The following is a 24182-nucleotide window of genomic DNA, read 5'->3' on the forward strand; positions in this document are numbered from 1 at the left end:
ATACTAGGGTTAGGATTTAAACATGAAATTTTAGGGTACAGTTCAGCTTACAATAGGTACATAATTCATATTGAAGATTGGGGAGAGAAGACTTAGAAAAGGCTTTTGTAGAGGTAGCAGTTTAGAGTTTGCTAGGCAAAGAAGGGACTGAGTAATTGAGGCAAATACATGAGAAAAGTGGAGAATTATCCTGTGTTCTACAGGTAAAAGAGTTCTGTAGTAATAAGAAGTAGGGATCTATACTGAGAATAATGTAGAGTGTCTCATAGTTTTTCGTTTTTCTTTCTTTTTTTTTTTATTTTTATATTTTGGGACAGTTTTGCTATAATGCGCAGGCTGTCCTTGAACTCCTGATTAAAGCTCAACTGCTTTTCTGCCTCAGCTTCCTGAGTAGCTGATTCTGTAAGCTTGTGCCACTGTGCCCATCTGACTCAAAGATTTTTATTAATCATTCTATTACCTTAAAATAATTTTTTATTTTTAATATATTATTAATGTTTTTCCACTTATTAAAGAAAACAAAGGGACATTTTTCACTAATTAGGAATTAATTCAAATAGACATTGCTTAATGTTTTTCTCTACATGAGTTAGCTTTCTTGAATAGAAAAGTATGTGTTGAGTCACATACTGAGGCAGTTTTTACTGGGCTATTGATGTGTTAATGAAAGATTTGAAAGACCACTGATACTGATTTTTGATGGTCTGAGTTTTTTTGAATACTTTTTTTTAAAGTTTCAGATTATGCTATGAATGTACTCTTAGTGAGAAGGATATGCCTTGTCAAAGAATATGCTCTTCCTTTACTTACTGTTTTGGTGCTGGGAGTCAAACCAGCATCTTGCACACCACAAGGCAAGGGCTGTTTGTCCTCCTGGTCTTACTGTTCTCTAGTATACACAGCTGTGTGCCTCACTAGTAGTTAATTAACGTTGTATGATAAATGAGTAGTTTGTTATTTGAAAACTCTTGGAATGCGCTAAAGGAGAATTCACTAAGTTCTGGGTTAGGTTGAAACTTGAAAGTTTCAGAGTAAATTCACTAAGTTCTGGGTTAGGTTGAAACTTGAATGTAAACAGAGCTTAAAATTCCAGTTAGCAGATACTTTTCACATTATTGGATTTTAATTTTCCTTTAATGGCAAAATTTTTCCTACAATAAATCATGCTGTATTTGCTTTGTATCCAGTTGAAAAATGAAGGATTTCAGATTCCAATAAGTAAAATAGCTACAGCTATTTCAACTGCATGCAGAAATCTTAAGGGAAATTCATTTTCTTTGGCTGGACTAACAGTTATATATTTTTGAAAGGAAAAAAAAATAGAAGAATGCCTTAAACACGAAACATTTTTATAGTTTTAGCAATAGAATGAGGTGTGATTCTTCTTAAAATACATTTAATATGTTTAAAAAATGAATAGTGCATATTTACATAAAAATCCTAACTAAAATTCTTATAATACATAATTAAATTCACCTTGGCTACATAAAGTCTTTGTATTATATGGAGAAATAAAACGAAAATTAATATGAGTTAGAAATTTGCTTTCTCAACTCCCTTCAGTATATATTCTTCCTCTGCTAAGAGAGAACAGCAACATACTTCATAACCTGAACTTAGCAAATGCACTCAAGTTTATTCAAGACAAGGATCTGTTTTTCACATACTTTAGTTCACTGGTGTGAGTGAAGTGTGCTTCCTCACTTGCATGTACAAAGTCCTCAGGGAGCCCTCTGCTTTTCTTCCTCCCCGTATTGAGTTTCCACTTGAATATGATCAGCAGTCAACAGTGACTAGTACTGTCATTTTCTTACCATTTAAGTATGTCAGAAATATAGGAAGAAATTTTGGCAGTCTTGCTGTTGAATCATTTGCTCAGAGTTTCGAGGAGTTCTTGATCTCTGATAGGGCATAGTTTTAGCATATAGATTAAAAAAATTTAAAATTTTAAATGACAGTAGAATGCATTTATGCACTTTGATATACGTAGATGAGATATAATTTTTCTAAGTGTACATGTTGCAAAATCATACTGGTCATGTAGTCACATATATACATACAGTAATAATGTCTGTTTCATTCACCTATTTTTCCTATCCTCACATCTCTTCCCATCACTTCCCTCTACCTAATCTAAGGTAACGCTATTCTTCCCTAGGGACCCCCACCTTATTGTGGATTAGCATCCACATATTAGAGAAAACATTTGGACTTTGGTTTTGTGGGATTGGCTTATTTCGCTTAGCATGGTAGTCTCCAACTCCAATTGTTTACTGGTAAATGCCATAATTTCCCTCTTCTTTAAAGCTGAGTAATATTCCATTGAGTATATATATTGCACTTTCTTTATCCATTCATCTATTGAGGGGCACCTAGGTTGGTTTCACAGTTTAGCTAATGTGAATTGAGCTGCTATATACATTGATGTGGCTGTGTCATTATAGTATGCTGATTTTAAGTCCTTTGGGTATAAAACAAGGAGTGGAATAGCTGGGTCAAATGATGGTTCCATTCCAAGTTTTCTGAGGAATCTCCATACTGCTTTCCATAGTGGTTACACCAATTTACAGTCCCACCAGCAATGTATAAATGTACCTTTTCCCCCACATCCTCGACAACACTTATTGTTGCCTGTGTTCTTGATGATTGCCATTCAAACAGGAGTGACATGAAATCTTAGAGTTGTTTTGATTCACATTTCTCTAATTGCTAGTGATGGTAAACATTTTTTTTTTCATATTTTTGTTGATTGATTGTATTTCTTCTTCTGTGAAGTGTCTGTTCTGTTCCTTAGCCCATTTATTGATTGGGTTATTTGGTTTTTTGGTGTTAAGTTTTTTGAGTTCTTTATATATCCTAGAGATTAATGCTTTATCAGAGGTGCATGTGGTAAAGATTTTTCTCTCAATCTGTAGGCTCTCTCCTCACGTTATTGATTGTTTCCTTTGCTGAGAAGACGCTTTTTAATTTGAATCCATCCCATTTATTGATTCTTGATTTTACTTCTTGTGCTTTAGGAGTCTTGTTAAGGAAGTCAGATCCTAGGCTGACGTGGTGAAGATTTGGGCCTAATTTTTTCTTCTGTTTGCTCAGGGTCTCTGTTCTAGTGGCTAAGCCTTTGATCCACTTTGAGTTAATTTTTGTGCAGGATGAGAGATAGAGGTTTAATTTCATTTGGCTATCTTTTCTTCAGTGAATGTTTTTGGCACCCTTTCTAGTATGAGATAACTGTATTTATGTGGATTTGACTCTGTGTCCTCTGTTCTGTACCGTTGGTCTACAGTTCTATTTTGGTGCCAATCTCATGCTGTTTTCGTTACTGTAGCTCTGTAGTACAGTTGAAGGTCTGGTATTGTGATGCCTCCTGCTTCACTTTTCTTGCTAAGGATTGCTTTAGCTATTCTGGATCTCTTATATTTACAAATAAATTTCATGATTGCTTTTTCTATTTCTATGAAGAATGTCATTGAGATTTTAATAAGAATTTAATTAAATCTGTATAATGCTTTTGGTAGTATGGCCATTTTGACACTATTAATTCTGCCTATTCAGGAGCATGGGAGATCTTTTCATCTTTAATTTCTTTCTTTAGTGTTCTTAGTTTTCATTGTAGAGGTCTTTCACCTCTTTTGTTAGATTGATTCCCAAGTATTTTATTTTATTTTTTTGAGGCTATTGTGAATGGAGTAGTTTTCCTAACTTCTCTTTCAGTGGATTCATTGCTGATGTATAAGAATATGTTTGACTTATGGATGTTGATTTTATATCCTGCTACTTTGCTGAATTCATTTATGAGTTCTAGAAGTTTTCTGGTGGAATTTTTTGGATTTTCTAGATAGAGAATCATGTCATCAGCAAATAGTGAGAGTTTGAGTTGTTCTTTACCTATTTGTTTCCCTTTAATTTCTTTCTTTTGTCTAATTGCTCTGGCTAGAATTGTAAGGATGATGTTGAATAGAAGTGGTGAAAGAGGATATCCTCGTCTTGTTCTAGTTTTTAGCAGGAGTGCTTCCAAGTTTTTTCCATTTAGAATGATGCTGGCCTTGGGTTTGACAACTATCTCTAGTTTTTCTAGTGTTTTGAATGTGAATCTGAGCTATATTTTGTCAAATGCTTTTTCTGCATCTATTGAGATGATCATGATTCTTGTTTTTAAGTCCATTAATATGATGAATTATTGATTTTTGTATGTTGAACCAACCCTGCATCCCTGGGATGAATCCCCCTACATCGTGGTGCACTATCTTTTTAATATGTTTTTGTATATGATTTAGCATATAGATTTTGATGTTAATTCTACTACCAGTGATTCTGAATCTTCGAGGTATTATTCAGCTTTATGATAATTTCTTCTTATGATTTTTTCATGACAGTTTGAGAATAGAGTCTATTAGATTGAAACTTAATTTGTAGGTGATAATTTTGACAATGTAAGCATTCCTGACATTGGCTGTTTAGTGCTTTTACTCAAAGTGCTTTTATTGAAGTATTTCCGCACAAGGTCCTCATCACCTAGTGAGATACATAGGACAGATGTGTGACCCCATCAAACCTGTGAGAAAGTGGGGCTTCAGAGAGGTTAAGTGGTTTGGGGAAAGTAGTGAAGCGACAGCCTCAAAAATTGAGGTCTAGATCAGTTGATCATCCTACTGCCCACTGCTCTTGTCCTTCTGTTAACCCCTGGAGTGTGCAGTCATCTAGAAGTTTTGTTTTTGTTTTTGTATGTTTGTGTCCCTTAGTCAAAACATTTGCAGAACGTAAGTTTGTTTTTATTTTCATCTAGTGATGTGAGTCATGTTAGTCTTGTGAGTCTCTATTTTAATTTTGTTCTATTCAACAGTTTTTTTTCCCCTGTCTTTTATTCCAAGTACCATTTCCTGTCACTGCTGACTCCTTCCCCAGCCCTCCTATCTCCTCTGAGTTATTAGCAGCTTTAGGTTAGTGCTGTAGCATAAGACACTGGTTTTTCATCAGACAATAAGGGGCAGACAAATAACTAGAGCCTCGGTTTCATTTTTTTTTTTAAAGAAATTTGTTGCTTTTCATCCTCTTTATAGTAATTATTAAAAACAGTGACTATGGAAATAATAAAAACTCTTCATGTGCCACACACTGCTCTGTCTTTTCCATGATGTAGTTCTTTAGTCTTCAAAACCACTCTAAGGTCTGTTACGTTTTTCCTGTGTTAAGGATGTGGAAGCAGTTCAGGGCTTCTCAGAAAGGTTAAGTAATGAATCCAGGGTGAAATAATCATTCTAATTAAGCTATCCTTTGTCAGTTCTGTTCTTTTCTTTTTTTTTTTTTTTTTAACCATTTGAACAGTTGAAAAACTTGTAAAATATTTTTAATTGCTCATAACAATTCAATAGTCAAAATTAGTCTTGCCTGTGTCTCAGCTGGGTCATAGAATATTTATTAAGTGTGAAAGCTCATTGATCTCTGGAAGTGTAAAACATTGAAGAAAACAGTCTTATTTTAAAACAGGGTAACAATGATAATGTAAAGATACAATGTTGATTTGGGTCTCTTCTCGGAGACTATGTTGTTTAAATAACAGGACATTGCTCTTTCTACTTTCTCATATAGGGATTGCTTATGGAAGTTTTTCTTTCCACCTGATTATCAAATTCTGAAAGTCTCTGAAATTGCACAGCCTGGAAGACCAAGACAGATTCTTGCTTTTGAGCTACGAATGAATATTATTGCAGATGCTACAATTGACTTGCTGTTTACTAAAAATAGGGTAATAACTGTTATAATGAAGTGGAAAATCTTATTTAGAATCTGAAAACTATTTTTTAGAATATTTTCCTTTTGACTTATTTTATACTTAGATTCATTTCCATGAGCTTCTTCCTTCTTCCCCCAAATAGTTAAATGTGTGCTGCTTTCATCATAATTTTACTACATGCCCAAACTAGAAGAGTTGATGGCGATGTTGGTGATGTTAGTCAAGCTGCATGTTCTGTTCTGGTTCATCATCTGAATGAACCATCTGAACTTTCATTCATTAGCCAAATGAAAAACCTGGCTGAATTGTTTTTGTGTATTTTTAGTATAAATTTGAACTTTTGTTTTTATTGCATATCAATTGATAATTATTTCTTCTGTGATAATAACTAAAAAGTAAAGATGATGGGAATATAATGAAAATCTTATTTATATGAGTTAAAATTTCTTTTGGCAGGAAACAAATGCTGTACATGTGAATGTAGGAGCTGGCTCATATTTAGAAATTAATATTCCAATGACAGTTGAAGAAAATGGTAAGATATGATTATTTTTAGTTTTAAATGATTAGAAAAGTAATAAATAACAGTTTTTAATCCTCTTAGAGTGATATTAATAGGTTTTAATTTTAAACATTTTAATGTTTTTATCTTTTAATTAACTATTGTTTAGTTAATATGTAAAAACAGAAGATTGTATTTATAAGGGGTACTGTGTGATGTTTTGATGCATTTATTGAGTAATATTCAAGTTAGCATAAATCTGTTCGTCCCTCAAACACTTATCATTTCTTTATGGTAAAAACATTCAAAATCCTTTCATCTAGCTTTTGAAACACACAGTATGTTATCATTAACTACAGTCACCTTATTGTGTAACTACACATCAGAACTTCTTAGTCCTCTTCTGTGTATAATGAAGCACTCATTGATACATCTTTCCCCATCCTCCTCTCCCCTGTTTCTCTCTGCCCTCTCTCTCCATAGCCTCTGATAACCATCATTTTACCCTCCACTTTGATGATGTACATCAACTTTTTAGGTTCCTCATGAGTGAGATTATGTGATAGTTATGTTTCTATGCCTGACTTATTTCACTTATGCCTCCAGTTCCATCCATGTTGTTGTAAATGACAGAATTTCATCCCTTTTTATGGCTGTTCCATTGTGTGTTTCATTCCAAGAAAGTGAAATACCATTTTCTTATGCATTCACCAGTTGGTGGACATTTAGGCAACTTCCATTTCTTAGCTCTTGTGCTGCAGTGATCATGGGTGTGCAGGTGTCTCTTTGACATAGCGATTTTATTTCCTTTGGATACGTACCTAGCAGTGGGATTGCTGAGAGATATGGTGGTTCTTTTTAATTTGTTGAGGAAGCTTCATATTATTTTCTGTGATAGCAATACTTATTTATATTCCCATTAGCAGATGTGGGACTATTTTAATAATTTGTTGTGCCTGTGGTTATTAAGTTATTACATAATTAAATTATTTGCCTAGAGAGAAGGGGACAATTTTCTAATCAATTTAGATCTTAAATTCTGTTCAAGTTTCAAAAGAATCATCCTGCTAAGTCCTGAAGGAGAGGCCTGAGATTCTATAGGATTGGCTGATTCAGAGTAGGCAGTTGGAAAGAAGCATCTGTTAGAAAGACCTTACTTATGGTATATGATAGGAAAAAGAAAGCAGTTTGAGTTTGCACAGAATTGATAGCAGTTTAGTTAAGGGAGTGCATCTATCTTTTTAAAACTGATGATTGCATGGAAAATAGTATCTGTACATTTTAGTACAGTGTATAAATAATGGTACGAATAATGAATGACACACCAGAGTAAGGGGAGTCACCCAGGATGGAGGGGATCAGTGCTTGAGCATAGGGTTGTGGAAGGTTTTGCACTCTTTGAGTTTGGTATCTAAGGAAAGCCCAGTTAGGTTTTTGGGTATAAAGGTTAGTTGGCTTTTAAGATGACTCTGTGGCAGGAAAAGGAAAGGAAAATGTAAAAATTAAGTCCAAAATGGTTATCAGATTCAGGTGTTTGGATGAGAAAACTAGGCTCAGAACAGGATGGCTGTGGAACTAGCCATCTGTTAATGACTATAAATTAATGTACATCCACGAGGACTTCATCAAAGAAGGAAATGTAATGCTAATTTTGTTGAAAATGGCTGTATTATTGGGAAATTGTTAATACTTTAGGATTAAATATTGTTTGGATATAATTATATATGGAACAGTTGAAAATGATAAAAACGTGTACCCTTTTGTTAATGGAAAAGAAAAATCATCGGAGCTGCAGTTATAGTAAGTAGTTGGAGACTGTCGTTAAGAGAATAGACATGCATAGTCAGTCCTTTGTGTCCATGGATTCTGCATCCATGGATTTAATCAACTGTGAGTGGAAAATATTAGGAAAAAAATTCTGTGTGTACTGAACACATACAGACCCTTTGTTTTCATTCCCTAAACAACATAGTATAACAACAGTTTACACAGCATTTCCATTATATTAGATATTAAAAGTAATCGAGAGATAAAATATATGGGAGGGTGAGTGTAGGTGACATGCAGATACTATGTCGTTTTATATGAGGAACTTGAGCCTGTGTAGACGTTGGTACCCACAGGGATTCCTGGTGCCTGTTCTCTGCGGATAACCAAGAGTCATCTGTGGTGTTGCACTGGAAAGGAAAGCGAGGATAGATACTATGTGGAGATGGGAGGTTTCTTCTGAGCTGTCTCAAATGAGAAGGATCCCCTGTTATGTTAGCAAGCTCCCTGTCATTGGGTATATTTAGTGATCGATCACCATTTTTCAGGAATTTCTTCTTCCTGAGGTTGCAGGAGTTGGTTCTAGTCTAGAACTCTTAATTGCATGATTTTTTTCTTGTTCTGATTGTTTGTTGTGTTTATTAGGTTATACCCCTGCAATTAAAGGGCAGCTGTTACATGTTGATGCCACCACCAGCATGCAGTACCGGACCCTTTTAGAAGCAGAAATGTTAGCAGTAAGTCTGAAGTGTACGATTATGAGCAAACTTGGTTTTCATTTTCTAATATAAAATTTAATTAGCCAGGAAGTCATTGAATGACCCGTCCTCAAGTTCGAGGACCACCAGGTGTTCTTCACCCCATCCTTGAGAAGAGAAGTCGATTCCCAGTGCTCTGGGCTTCCTTTGGCGTCTCTCTGTGGCTCTGCTTCTAGTGTGTGGGAAGTGAAAAGAAGACAACGAAAAAGAGAAGAGCCATTAGAATATTGTTTTCAAGCTTGATTTTTGTGGCTGGCCTCATTTTCCTTTCTATATAAGGTTATTTTTCACCATGTTCCTGGCCCTGTTGGATTCTTCCTCAGGGCTTACATAATGTTCATTCTGCTTTTCACTTGATGAATAAGGCAAAAGGAGGAGAATCTTACTGATACTCTGGATTGCTCTATGTGGGAACAGAAGCCTGGTGGAAATGCCCATGATGAAAATTGCAGGATGGGGACTCGCTGACCACGCAGATATGTTTAAAATCAGAGAATGATGACTGTAACAGCAAAAGCTGGGGTGGGATAGGACAGTTGGTATTCCCAGAAGGTCCTTTAAACAAACATCTCATACATGACATGTGTACATTAACAAGGAGATTTTCCAGATACCAAGATCGTTTCAGATACCATAAATATATGTTAAACTTCATATTTAGCATTTTCATGAATTCTTGAGCTGCTGCTAGAGAATGCAGGTTGTGTGGCAGTGCTGCTCCTAGGCAGGCAGCTTTATGCTTTACAGAAATGCCATCCTTAGGAGAAATATTAATGCCATTAGTGTGACAGTGTGCATTGCACTCCACCCGTCCTCTCTCTGAGCCTCTCACTCCACAGATGAGGGAGAGAAAGGAGGAACTGGGGGCACTGGTTGCTACCCATTGGCTTAACTAGAGTCCCGTGTCAGAACTTCAACCTGATTTGCCATTGTCCAAGTTTTTTGACCCCTTCATGGCTTCATAGGAGCTGGATGTCACTGGAGACACTGACCTTCAGCCTCAGCAATATTAAAATCTCTAAGGGACCTTCTGTTCAGCTCAGTAGGAAAATAAATTTTAATTACTCATCAGCGTGCGAGCCTTCATTTCTAATGCTGTGCACACAGTGTCACATTTCAAGCTTTAACGTTGTTGCTAATGTTTGTCCTGCAGTTCCACATCAATGCCAGCTACCCCCGAGTATGGAACATGCCACAGACGTGGCAGTGTGAATTGGAAGTTTATAAAGCCACCTACCACTTCATCTTTGCACAGAAGAACTTCTTTACAGGTATTTCTTAGTAAATACAGGTATAGTAAAATTTATCACAGCTTTTTTGTCTTCATTTTACTTTTAAATTCAATATACATACTTTGATGACACAGTTCTTACTTTATTTTACAGGTAATTTTAGGCTGAGAATATAAAAAGGAAAATTTAAATATAGGCCTTTTATGTTCTAACACAATTAAGAAAAAATATTATCCCAAAATTGAGTGTAGAAGGAAATTAAAGAACTCAATTTAGGCTAGTGTTTTATATCAGTTTAGTAAGGGGTTAAGATGAGGTTGGTGAATCCATTTTTCTGTCTTCCCCAATTAGGCATCAGTATAGCTTCATTGTTTCATTTTAATTATTGCAGCTTACTATAGTACTCAAATAGACAAATATTGTTGTTGTTATTCTTAGTGTCCCTGTTTAACTTTCCCATTGGCATTTAAATTGATGCTATCTGTAGTTGAAAAAAGTTCTTTACCTCTTGCTATCTATACATATTTTGGGAGTGTTAATGACCAAGTCTATAGTCTTGGCCTGTGAGTAATAATTATTACTCCATAAAAATAAGTAGCATTTATTGATCTCTTCTCCATAAGTAACTCCACAGGGTTGGTTTCAATGGTAGGATTGATGGTGACCCCATGGAAACCTAATATTGCTTAACTGTTTGTTCCACCCATCCACCCAACTGTCCATCAGTCATTTACAAACTTATGGTCTGTGCCGAGTGCCAGTAGTGTGTTTGGGGTGTGGTAGAGATTAAGGCATGCATCCATAGTGCTGTCCTGACATTACTTACCAGGGCGATGTTGGCTACTTTACTTCATCGTTTGTTTCAGTTGCCTTATTTGTGAAATAGGAATAAAAGTTTCCATTCTACTTTGCTATTGCTGGATTTTTGGCATGTTAAAATGTCTTCTACTGTAACATGTTCCGTCCTGAGTCCCCTGTGCTTATTGTCGTTTGAACAGGAGCCTCACCTGTGGACCGGCAGAGCTTCTGCCTTGCTGGAGTTAGGTACTGTTTGTGAAGGCTTGAGGCAGTGTCTGGAGTGTTCTACTCAAGTAGGAATTTTGAGAGTCCCTGCAAGTTAAACTTTTGCAAGTGACATGAACACTGAGTGAATACTTCAGTTCATATTTATGAAAAAATGTCTTAAGGAATTTGTACATATTAAATAATTGAGTCCTCACAGAATGAATTTCATTGTTATCCTTATTTACAGGCGGGGAAAATGAGTTAGAGAGGTGAAACAGTTTGTTCAGAGCTTACAGCTAGTAAGGTTGACTGAGCGGCGTTCCAATTCAGTGGTCCCTTACATCAGCTACTTTTGACTGTAGCCTTTCCCCTCTTATTTAAGATTTTGTAGTTTTAACCATGAATCTTTTAAAATAGATTTCTATTTTCACGTACTTAATCCTTCTCTTAGTGAATATAAATTGTTCATGATTTTAAAATTTTCTTTTGTAGTAGCACTTTCATTTAAACTGAATATTTGTTATTTTTAAATAGCCAAGTACACATTTTCTAAATTACAGGAGATTTTCCATACATTATCTTCTTTCTGTGACTCCAGTTTTTATGCTTCACCTTTTTGAAATTTACTCCTTTGGTTATATTTTTCCTAAGATTCATTTGGAGAAATTTAAAATTATATTGAAAGGAACAAAAATAGACATTATCATCATTTAAATTCTCCTCTTCCAGGCTTAATAGCTTAATATTTGGTCATATTATATTGTTCTTAAAGCTACAACTTATTCTCTGAAATAGGGTGACTCTGTGGAGTAGTATTGCCTTAGACTTGGAGTGAGCATGCTTGGGCATGGTGCTAGAATTCCTTTCTCTATTAGTAGAAAACTACAGGAAAGAAATTAACCAGGAAAGAAGTTAACCATCGGGTTATGAGGGAATGCCTGTTTCTTTTCTTTTCTTTTTTTTTTTTTAAAGAGAGAGTGAGACGGGGGGGGGGGGAGAGAAAGAGAGAGAGAGAGAGAGAGAATTTTTTTAATATTTATTTTTTAGTTTTCGGCGGACACAACATCTTTGTTTGAATGTGGTGCTGAGGATCGAACCCGGGCTGCACTCATGCCAGGCGAGCGCGCTACCGTTTGAGCCACATCCCCAGTCCCATGCCTGTTTCTTGATAGCTGTTCCTATGCCAATCACTTATTAGTAAGACAGACTTTTTTCTCATCAAGTTCTCAAAGATAGCTTTATGGGAACTGTAATAGTGAGTATCAGGAGGGATAACTTGAAGCAAAGGTAGACACTAAAGGCTCTTCCAAGAATACTGAAATTTGATTTACTATGAGCAAGGCTCTAATATCAGGTGATTGACATTTCACGGGGTGTGGTATTAACCTAACAATTTAATCATGAAGTCAGGCTTGGTGGGTTTTTCAGGTGAACATTTAGCTGGCCATCTTGATAGCTTCTGAACTCCTTGCACAGTTGAGGAGGGTAGTCATGAAGAATGTGCTTTCTTTTTCTCCTTAGATTATTTGGTAAGACCATTTGGTAATGAAAGAAGCTTTTGGTGAAAGAGAAATTCATGTTGACGTGCTTCTTGAGTTTCCTAATAAAAATATTTTGACATCATAGTTTTAAAATTTTTCAGTAAGGATACTGTAAAAACCATATGGTATGGAAGCTCTATTATGGAATAATTTGTTGAAATTTTAAAGAGGTTATTAAATTAAGATTTATTAACATAGAAATTTGCTATTATCTTTATAAAATTTCAGATGTTATTAAAATAGTAACATTTGTTAAACTAGTAATTGGCAAATAACTTTACAAAATTACATTGGTTTCCTGAGATAGTAGGTTACTTGAATTTATGTTTATTAGTAACTACATCTTATTCTGTTAACTAATAGTAGTGTAAAGTAGAGAAATGTAATAGTATACATTCTACTGGTTCAAAACAAGCACTAAACGTGGCATCTGCCCACAGAGAATTATGGGCCTGTTACTCATGGGCATCTTTTGTGTTATATTATTAATCTCAAGTTCATTGGCGTGTGCACTAGACAAATGAAACACTATGAGACAGTATGTATGATTAGGGTAGAAGTGAATGGTGAATCTCATAAATGCATGTGAGACCTAAGCACAGAGGAAATCACCATCTGCTGCAGGTAGTTGGAGAAAATAAGGATGAGTATTCAGGTCGAAAATGGTGTTTGTAAATGAACTTGGTAATTAACTAAGATTAGCATGGAATCTTGCTTTTTGCATAGCATGTTCATTTGTATCATCTTCACATGACTCCAAGGGAATAGTTGTTGTTATTATCCATAAGTGAACAGTGAGGAATTCACACAGAAACAGTGAATGACTTGGGCAAACTTCATGAAGCTAGGAAGTGGAGGAGACATTTAAGAACAATTTTTGGACTGCAGACCCTGGTGTATATAGTTTCTTGCTCAGGTTAAAGGTACTTGTTTTCCTTCAGCAGAGAGGATATGAAAGCAGTACAAGTCATCACTGAGAATCCAGTGGGGATGGGTTCCAGGATCCCATGTGGATACTAGAATCTGTGGATGCCCAACTACCATTTTATGTAAACTGCACATATCATTCTTAAATCACTGCTACTTAGAATACCTAGCACAAAGTGTAAATGCTATATAAGTATTACACTGTATTGTTTAGGAATAATGACAAGAAAACAGTTTCAGTGCCTGTTCAGTACAGATGTAGTTTTGACTTGTGCTTGATTGAATCCATTGGTGCAAAACCCCTTGATATGGGCTGACTATACTTTATACAACATAAGAGGTCTGAGTAACAGTCCTACACTGTAAATTTTTACCAGGGAGAAAAGTGAGGAAACCAGCCTCATGAATAATAACTTTTACTGAGGAGTTGGCTAATCCCAGAGATTATTTTACATTGCCATAGTACCTAAGTACCATGCTAAAGAATAAGGTTTGGAAGTAGGCTAGAGCCAGGTTAGTCAGGCATGGCAGCTCTGAAAAGCAAGGGTTAGAAGTGAGCATTGTGTGAAGGATGATGTTGCATGAAGTGAAGGTAAATTGGATAAATAGAATTTTCTCATTTTTATTAGAATAGATTAAAGCCATATGCCTTTTATTATGGATATAGTGAAACTCTATGCTAATTAATATTAAGTTGTTGGAGCTTGATATTAAATGTATTATTTTGCCATTTTAATAAGGCAGGAATTTCCCTCTAATATATGTACCTGTTCTATATGTGGCAGCTAGATTTTAAATGGATTCCTATGATACATAAGATAAATATACTTAAGATAATCATTATTGAATTTCACTCATGCTTTTCAGTTTAAAGACTCCCCTTAAGAGTCAAAGAAAACTAAGTAGTAGTAGACTATAATTTTCCTTTAACTATCTTTAATAAATGTTACCACTGTGGAGTGCTTACATTTTGCTAGTTATTTTGTTAAAATGTCACACAAATCATCTCTGTTCTCCTAATAAGTCTGGGAAGTTGTCCTTGTTCCGTAAAAGAGAAAACTGATAGGATTGACCCATAATGTCAGGATTGCTTAGCTGGTGGAGTAGAGCAAAGCTTCAACCCAGCACTGTCTGGCCTCATAGTCGGTGTGGCGTCAGTTTGCTTCCAGTTGTTCCTTTGTTCACAGGCACGACACTGTGCCGTGGCACAGTGTGAGCACCCAGATGAGCTCGATGGAATTCCCTCTCCCTTTTTCAGAGAGAAAGGGAAAAGGGGAGAGAATTTCATCAAAAATAGAAGGAAGGTTTGTGGACTGGAGAAGGAGATTGAGGGGAGGGAGGAGGAATGAGATACGGGAAGAGAAGTGGAGTGACTGTGTCCGTGGGTAAAATGAGATCGATGTCGTGTACATTCACAAGGCACTCACTAAAAGAAAGAAAAATACCCCAAACCAAAAACTGTTTGTAACTCGCAGAAAGATCAGTCAAGTAGAGGAAGGAATACGGTGGGGAGGAGGAGGGAAAAGGAGGAGGATGTGCTGGGGGCAGAACTGAAGCAAACCACATTCCACACTCTTATTATGTGAACATGAGTCCTAATATACATGTCACTAAAAAGGACCCGCTTCTTTGTTTTTGTTTTTTTTAAAGATGAGTGTGACACCTCTGTAAAAAAGATATTATTGCTGGGAGTATACAGTACATATAAATGATATGTAGAAGAAAGAGTTTTGGAAACCACGGTGTAGATCAGAGCTAATATCTTCATAGAGAGAGCTTTTGCTTCTGCAGTTAAAAACAAGAAAACAAGGTACCAGAAGATAAATAGACTAAGTTTATGAACACAGTTTTACAAACTAAATTAAGACCTATAACTCATCAGCAATTAATAATTTTTGATGATAAATTCTAAGAAAACCTAGCTATGTTTTATTCACCTTTAAATTACACCATGTAGAGCCCTGTACACAGCTAAATGCTGAGTAGATACTTGTTTTGTGAATAAACATTAAAAATGTTCAACTATATTTGTAATGAATAAATTCATTTAAAATGAGTCTATTTTTTCAGTTATGAAATAGCAAGACCACCTACTTCTCTTACCCCATTAAAAAAACCCAGAGACATAGGTAGGAGTAAGTATGATGCAGCACAGCATATGAAGAAATATGCAGCGTGTGTGCATTTCAGGTAGTAGTACAAGTGGTTGATTCTTTTGGGAAGCAGCTCGGTGCTCTGTAACAGCCTTGAAAATTCCTCAGTTTTGACTCTGTGGTGCCCTCTCTGGAATCTGTTCTGAGAGTAATCCACTATGTACAACACCTTGCACAAAAGTACACACTGACATGTTATATGTAGCAAAAAAAATTGGTGAGAGTCTAAATGTCCAAGAGTGTGGAAAACAAGTCTTGAATGGTAAATCTCTTTAATAAACAAAATTTATGTAAATGTGAGTAAATTAACATGAGAAGGTATTTTTCAGTGAAAAAGCAACACAAAACATAGTATAGTATAAAAAGCCATATAGAAAAAGAATTAGAAGGAAACGTATTTACAGCATTGAATTATTTATGAAATATCAGGCAACATTTATTTTTTTCTGTTTTCAAAAATTTCTTGAGAAAATAGATTAGATGAATAAAATTTTAAATTTGAAACTGACTAGTAACTCGTTTAATAAATTTTGTGAAAATATTTTAGTATAAAATTCTTTATACCTACAGAGGACAAATTCATTTTGACTGTTGTTAGACTGTATGTATTTGTTTTTTTCTTAATTTTATTTAACTTTGTTTTGTACCCCAATGTTCTTAGATTTAATTCAAGACTGGTCGAGTGATAGTGCTCCAGACATTTTTTCATTTGTTCCCTATACATGGAATTTTAAAATCATGTTTCATCAATTTGAAATGATTTGGGCTGCTAATCAGCACAATTGGATTGACTGTTCCACTAAACAACAGGAAAATGGTAAGAAATTTAAAAAAATTAGGATCAGTATTTTTATTTCAATACATAATAACAAAGAAAATTAGTATTGATTTTGTAGTTTTAATAGGTACTAGAATTGTTTTTTTTTCCTTCATTATCTTGTGAAACTTTCAGGACCATTTCAGAATATGCTTTGTACTGAGTGTCTTCTCTTACGTTTAATTTTGTTTAGGTATGCAGTTAAAGTAATACTTATATTTAAATTTTATTGACATTAAAAGTAAATTTACTACTTCTTTTTTTTTCTTTTTTTCTTTTTCTAGTGTATCTGGCAGCTTGTGGGGAAACACTGAACATTGATTTTTCTTTGCCTTTTACGGACTTTGTTCCAGCTACATGTAACACCAGGTTCTCTTTAAGAGTACGTATCACTGTTTGCATTGACAGTTCTATGGGCTTACCTTTCCTCTCCCTTGCCTGTCTCTTTGCCACCCTAAAGCGTTTCAGTGTTCTTCCAGCGTCCCTAACATGAGTGTCGTGGAGTTCTTGTTATTTTATTTTCATAGTTAATAGCTCCTAAGAAATTGACCAATTAAAAAAAAAAAGTCTCCAGAGTTGTTTATTTTCTTGGTGCTCAGTTCTGATCTCTGTAGCTCATCTATATTCTCTTAAGAACCTCTCCTAGCTATAAGGTCTAGTAACTAATTTTATGCTTCCCTATGTTGATTGCTAATTGTAGCTGTGAATTCAGGGAGAACAACCACAAGCTCCTTCCTTCCCTTTATCTCAAAGGCAAGTTTAATGTACTTCTTAACTCATGATTTTGTGGAAGATCTAATTTTAGGGGATGGACAATCAGGAGTAAGTTGTATTAATGTTTGTTATGGTGGCAAAAAAAAAGTAGCAGCAGTATTAATAGGAGCAGTTTACGCCTAATACATATTTTTTAATCACATTTGCTTTATTTAATACTAATGAAATACAAAATGAGCAAACACCTTCATATTCTGTTAGTGTTAGAAGTACAGTTGTCAAAACAAGTAATAAAAGGCAGGATCACAGAGCACACCTCCAGAGGCAATGCCATATTTTCTTTTCTTCTTTTTCTTTAGGAAATAGCATTTATTTGAAAGACATAAAGCAAAATACCTTTTTTTTCTTACAGTTTTTAAAAATTATTTCTTACATACATCACAATAGAGGAGTGCATTACATTCATAATATGAACTCTTTCCCTGTAGTAACTCATGTATTTCTCAGAACAAGCCTTTTGAGATAGTCATTGCTGTTACCTACATTTATAGATTGGAAAACAGAGAAACAGAGTTTATACAACTTGTCCTGTAGCTAGTAAGTTGCCAAGTTGGATATTGAACACTGGCAATATAGAGAAAAAAGGGAAACCCAGTTATGATCCTTCTGGTATGCCAATTAAGAGTTATTCAACATCAGTTGAAGAAGAGACTTATTAAAAATTAAAGGCGATGATATTTGTATTAATTAGCTTTGTATTGCTATGACCAACGTAACTAAGAAGAACAATTCAGAGGAGGAAAAGTTTATTTTGACTCATGTTCTAGAGGTGTAGTGCATGGTTACCCGAGTCCGTTGCTCTGGGTTTGAGGTGAGGCAGAGGAACGCAGCAGGCCAGGAAGGAGCCGGAGGAAAGAGGCTCAGGGCAGATGCACTCTTGCAGGACGAACTTCCCTCCTGCTTGCCACGCCCTGCCTGATGCAGTCGTCACCAGCCAGTCCATGCAGACTAGAAAGACAGGTCATGTCAGAGCTCTTCAAGTCTAGGCCCTGCACCTCTGAACAGTCCTGCATCAGCACAGGAGCCTTGAGGGATGCCTCACTCCCAGCCATAACAATACTGCCTTTCAAATTTTGAAGACTACAGAACATGTTCCATTTGAGCCTGTATTAGTGAGCTCCTCTCCCCCCAAGTGAGTTTCAGATAAAATATTCACGGGTCACCATGAAAGATGATCTCTTTACTGTTATGTGGAAACTATACTGTTCGTCTCTCTTTTTTTTATTGTCTAAAACCTAAATAATTAGGTTTTAGACAATGTAAAACCTTATTCCAGGCATTTATCATTTAAATTTTATTTCCATTTTAATTTGTTTTTAAGATTATTATAGTTTTGGCTCTAAGTAGTGACCTGACATATGTATGTACTGAACTTATTACTTTGGGTTATTATGTATTGTGTTTTAGGGAGAAGATGTTGATCTTCATTTGTTTCTACCAGATTGCCACCCTAGTAAATATTCATTATTTATGCTGGTAAAGAATTGTCACCCGAGTAAGATGGGTCCTGACGCTGGTATTCCTGCTGAATGCCAAAGTGGCCAGAAAACAGTTAAACCAAAGTGGCGCAATATCACTCAGGAGAAGTGAGTACATGACAATCAGAGACCTAAGCGTTTTGTACTTACATGTGGAGAACATTTCTTCTTCTTTAAAATACTAATTATTAAGTTTCATTATCTGTACTTAGTGGCTGTATACAATTAAAGGAACAAGTATCTGACCAGAAACTTTCTTATTCTTCAAAGAGCTGGTTGGGTTGAGTGCTGGACTGTTCCAAGTGTACTGCTTACAATTGATTACACCTGGCATCCAATTTATCCGCAAAAGGCAGATGAACAGCTGAAACAATCATGTAAGTGCTTTTATGTAATTTATACTTTGAATTAGTGGTTATTATGATTGATAATCATTAAAAATACAGAAAATAAAAAATTTGGAAGTGCATTTATTCTTCTAAAATAATTATATAAATTTATAATCTGCAAAATAATTTTGAATAGCTAACCTTTATTGAGCATTTACTATATAATCAGGCACTGGGCCAAGTAGTTTTCTGGCTTGTATTATCTCATTTAATCCTTATCACAACTCTGTGAGGTGGATATTATTCTCAGCTTGGAGTTGAAGAAATAGGCTTCTCAAGACCTGCCACTCCAATGCAGCAGAGCTGAGTAGGAAACAAGGTGTGTGAGAATCTGTGTATTTGGGAAGCCTCAATTGAAATGCCTAAATCGATTTTGTTAAGTGTTAGTTTCTTTAATGCATTTTGAAAACTTTCATGTAACTTATATTTTCCTGAAGGTAATTTTCCCTGTTACCTGAGACACAAAAAACAACAAGAGTCAAGTGATATTTTCTTTGTTTCTTTTCCCAGTGTGTTAAGTTTCAAAGAATAGTGTTGATAGTTGTTTACATGTGTGGTGACTTGATAATGTCATTCTGTGTCTTACCAGTTATTTATGTGAAAACAGCTTTGTAGTTTAATGCCTGAATATACTTAAGAACTAATAGTAACTCAAATTTATATTGTAGGGACCTAATGAGAAAGTTGCTTATGTTAACAGGAACTTTTCATTGGTTCTATGCAATCTGATATATGCATTTACCTCCATATTTCAATTAAGTCTATTCTTTGCTTTCTTAATTTTTAGACCCTCAGGTCTGTTTGTATTATATTACTGTAGATATTATCAAGATTATTTGATTTTGCATTTGCTAAGTATTATGTCTTACTGAATATTGGCTTGAAGAACTTCTAAGAGGTAATTCTCTCTTTCTTTAAACATTAATCTCTTCTTCTTCCTCCATTTATGCCAGTGTCAGAGATGGAAGAAACAATGCTGTCTGTGTTAAGGCCAGCCCAGAAGGCTGCAGACAGAGTGGCTTCCTCTCCCTCTGCTTCTGCACGCCCTCCTGTTGACCCCGCAGAACTTCCGCCTGATAAACTTCATGTAGAAATGGAGCTCTCCCCAGATTCTCAGATAACTCTCTATGGGCCTCTGCTAAATGCCTTTTTATGTGTAAAGGTATGATTTTAAAAGAACTTCTATTTTTTTGAATTTATTTTATTTATGCTAATTTGTTATATGTGACAGCAGAATGCATTTCAATTTTTATTATACAAACAGCACAATTTTTCATGTCTCTAGTTGCACACAAAGTAAAGTCATGCCATTCATGTCTTCATACATGTACTTACGGTAATGATGTCCATCTCATTCCACCATCTTTCTTACCTCCATACCCTGTCCCTTCTCCTCCCTCCCCTTTGCCCTATCTGAAGTTCATCTACTCCTTCCAGTATGAATCACTCTCCTTATATCAGAGAAAACATTCAGCATTTGGTTTTTTGGGATTGGCTTATTTCACTTAGCATTATATTCTCCAACTCCATCTATTTACCTGCAGATGCAATGATTTTATTATTTATTGCTGAGTAATATTCCATTGTGTATATATATCACATTTTATTTATTTATTCATCTACTCTGAAGGGCAGCTAGGTTGGTTCCACAGTTTAGCTATTGTGAATTGTGCTGCTATAAACATTGATGTGGCTATGTCCCTGTAGTATGCTGTTTTTAAGTCCTTTGGGTATAGACCAAGGAGTGGGATAGCTGGGTCAAATGGTGGTTCCATTTCTAGATTTCCAAGGAATCTCCATACTGCTTTCCATATTGGCTGCACCAATTTGCAGTCCCACCAGCAATGTATGAGTGTGCCTTTTTCCCCACATCCTTGCCAACACTTATCATTGTTTGTATTCATAATAGGTGCCATTCTGACTGGAGTGAGAGGAAATCTTAAGAGTAGTTTTGACTTGCATTTCTCTAATTGCTAGAGATGTTGAACACTTTTTCATATATTTGTTGATTAATAGTATATTATTTTCTGAGAAGTGTCTGTTAAGTTCCTTGGCCCATTTATTGATTGGGTTATTTGTTTTTTTGGTATTAAGATTTTTGAGTTCTTTATGTATCCTAGAGATTAATGCTCTATCTGATGTGTGAGGGGTAAAACTTTGCTCCCATTCTGTAGGCTCTTTAGTCACCTCACTGATTGTTTCTTTTGCTGAGAAGAAGCCTTTTAGTTTGAATCCATCCCATTTATTGATTTTTGATTTTACTTCTTGTGCTTCAGAAGTATTACTAAGGAAGTCACGGCCTAATCCAACATGATGGAGATTTGGGCCTACTTTTTCTTCTATTAGGCGCAGGGTCTCTGGTTTAATTCCTAGGTCGTTGGTCCACTTTGAGTTGAGTTTTTTGCATGGTGAGAGATAGGGGCTTAATTTCATTTTGTTTCATATCGATTTCCAGTTTTCCCAGCACCATTTGTTGAAGAGTATATCTTTCTCCAATATATGCTTTTGGCACCTTTGACTAATATAAGATAACTGTAATTATGTGGCTTAGTCTCTGTGTCCTCTGTTCTGTACCTTCAGTCTACCAGTCTGTTTTGGTGCCAACACCATACTGTTTTTGTTACTGTTGCTCTGTAGTATAGTTTAAGGTCTGGTATAGTGATGCTGCCTGCTTCACTCTTCTTGATAAAGATTGCTTTAGCTATTCTGGGCCTCTTATTTTTCCAGCTGTATTTCATGATTGCCTTTTCTATTTCTGTGAGGAATGTCCTTGGGATTTTGATTGGAATTGCTTTAAATCTGTATAGTGCTTTTGGTACTATGGTCATTTTGACAGTATTAATTCTGTCTATCCAAGAACAAAGGAGATCTTTTTATCTTTTTAAGGTCTCTTTAAATTTCTTTCTTTAGTGTTCTGTAGTTTTCATTGTAGAGGTCTTTTACCTCTTTGGTTGGTTCCCAAGTTGTTTTTTTTTTTTGAGGCTATTGTAAATGGGGTAGTTTTCCTCCTTTCTCTTTCATATGATTTGTCACTGATGTACAGAAATGTCCTTGATTTATAATTTATGATTTTATATTCTTCTACTTTGCTGAATTCATTTATTAGTTCTAGAAGGTTTCTGGTGGAATTTTTTGGGTCTTCTAGGTATAGAATCATATCGTTGGCCAATAGTAATAATTTGAGTCCTTCTTTTCTTATTCGTATCCTTTTAATTTCTTTCATCTGTCTAATTGCTCTGGCTAGTGTTTCAAGAACACTTGGTGAAAGACGACATCCCTATTAGAGGGAATGCTTTCAATTTTTGTCCATTTAGAATGATGTTGGCCGGGGACTTCACCTAGATAGCTTTTACAATGTTGTAATAGCTTTCTAAATGAAAATTAAAGGGATTCACAATAGCTTGATGGATGATTTAAATTTTTGAGGATAAGTGATGCCTGTTCACTGGACTTGTTGTGCTGGAATCCACTGCAGTTATTAAAAAGAACACTCCTAAGTTTAGTGTTTTTTAGTTTGAAGCATTTAGTGTGCCAGCACTAAAATAATATTTCTTTTTTCAAGGAAATTAGATAGAGGGGTAACAGATATCTGGACAGTATATCTGATAGAGTAGGAAAGATATGTGGACAAATTTTAACACTTACCTGAGAATAATTGAGAATGATTTGTACCAGGAAAAGTCTATTTTAAGTGAATCTATTTAAAACAGATGATAAGTTGCATGCAGTGGGACATGCCTGTAATCCTAGTGGCTCTGGAGGCTGAGACAGGAGGATTGTGAGTTCAAAGCCAGCCTCGGCAACCGTGAGGCACTAAGCAGCTCAGTGAGACCTTATCTCTAAATAAAACATAAAGTAGGGCTGGGGATGTGGCTCAGTGTTTGAGTGATTCGGAGTTCAATTTCTGGTATCCCCCCCCCCAAAAAAAAAATGACAGCATTTCATGATAAATAATGAGCCAAGATTTGTTTGGATCTTTATTTTAAAAATGAAAGCAAATCTATGAAAATAAGTTTATTGCAAGAGTATGTCAAATTTAGTTTCTGAATTAATATGCACCACTTCTTAGAACAAAGAATAAATCAAGTGTTGATTCGTTTGGCATAATTTTTCCACTGAAACTATGTAATTGCACAGTGTGATAGCACTTTAAGGTGTAGCATGATTATGAAGAAAGGCTATTTTTAGAAAAATATTTGCAGACTTCACCTGTTTTCCAGAGATTACTTTAATTCTTCTGTTATTCAGATCACACTTAAAAACAGTCTCCCTGGTGTCACAGTGGTTCTTGTTGTTTTGCTGTTCTTTTTGGTAATGAACTCTTCCAGATCCTTGTTTATCACTGGAAGCTTTGAGGAGAGCAGTTTTCCAACATCATTTAGCAGCAGTTTCACCAAATTTTACATTTCCCCAGAATTTTGCACTTTTACTTTGCTTTAATTTTCATTGAACTGTTGGTTGTTTACCATGTCTGTGATCAGGAAGAGATTAAAAACACCATAAACAGTAGGGTTACTCATGGGAGGGATGTTAGAGTGGGTCTAATCTTACATTGCTTATTTATTTGTATCCTGTTGCAGTTTCACAGATGCTGAGATTTGGGTACTGAATACTTAGTTAATAATACAGTAATAGTGGTAATGAATTCTGGAGAAGGGACTAGGGTGGTCAGGGTTGGACAAGGAAGGACAGTCACAGGTGTGGGTGAGGGCTCTTAAGACAAAGTACTAGGTGACTCGGGCTTGAGGCACATAATGTTAACATTTGAGTTACTGTATTTATTAAAAACTGTTAGGAAGTGTCAGATAGCATGATGTAAGTTAAAAGGTTCAGGGTACGTGTTGGTAAGATTTGTGGAAACCTGGAGCTTTGCATGGTTACCCTTTCTTCCCTAGCATTTAAAAAGGAGATTCCTAAAGGAGTAAACCTGTGTGTTCAAAGGGGAAAATGCACACATATACACAGTGTTTTCTTTCTTATGACCACTGTTTCACCTAAAATATTCTTCAAATATTTCTCCCAATATCTGACTTTCTTGGGATTGCACATTAATAGCTATAAAAGGGTTATTTACAAATTTAGCTATAATCTCACTAATGAGGCTGATT

The 24182-nt window shown here is 35.5% G+C and overlaps 1 protein-coding gene across 10 annotated transcripts in view; it reads left to right on the forward strand.

The window, feature by feature from the left end:
• Nucleotides 1-24182, forward strand: part of Bltp1 (bridge-like lipid transfer protein family member 1) — a 203130-nt gene that overhangs the window by 42812 nt on the left and 136136 nt on the right. For 9 of the 10 annotated variants that reach the window (XM_077803394.1, XM_077803388.1, XM_077803391.1 and 6 more), the window contains 9 exons: nucleotides 5587-5743; nucleotides 6188-6266; nucleotides 8646-8737; nucleotides 9912-10029; nucleotides 16278-16433; nucleotides 16718-16815; nucleotides 18615-18793; nucleotides 18956-19062; nucleotides 20028-20236. In XM_077803394.1, the coding sequence (XP_077659520.1) occupies nucleotides 5587-5743; nucleotides 6188-6266; nucleotides 8646-8737; nucleotides 9912-10029; nucleotides 16278-16433; nucleotides 16718-16815; nucleotides 18615-18793; nucleotides 18956-19062; nucleotides 20028-20236 (1195 nt within the window). Of the gene's footprint in view, nucleotides 1-5586; nucleotides 5744-6187; nucleotides 6267-8645; nucleotides 8738-9911; nucleotides 10030-16277; nucleotides 16434-16717; nucleotides 16816-18614; nucleotides 18794-18955; nucleotides 19063-20027; nucleotides 20237-24182 lie in introns of those variants that run through there. The other variant, XM_077803398.1, reaches the window with a different exon arrangement.

Source organism: Urocitellus parryii, chromosome 10, assembly GCF_045843805.1.
Source record: "Urocitellus parryii isolate mUroPar1 chromosome 10, mUroPar1.hap1, whole genome shotgun sequence".
NCBI classification, from domain to species: Eukaryota; Metazoa; Chordata; class Mammalia; order Rodentia; family Sciuridae; genus Urocitellus; species Urocitellus parryii.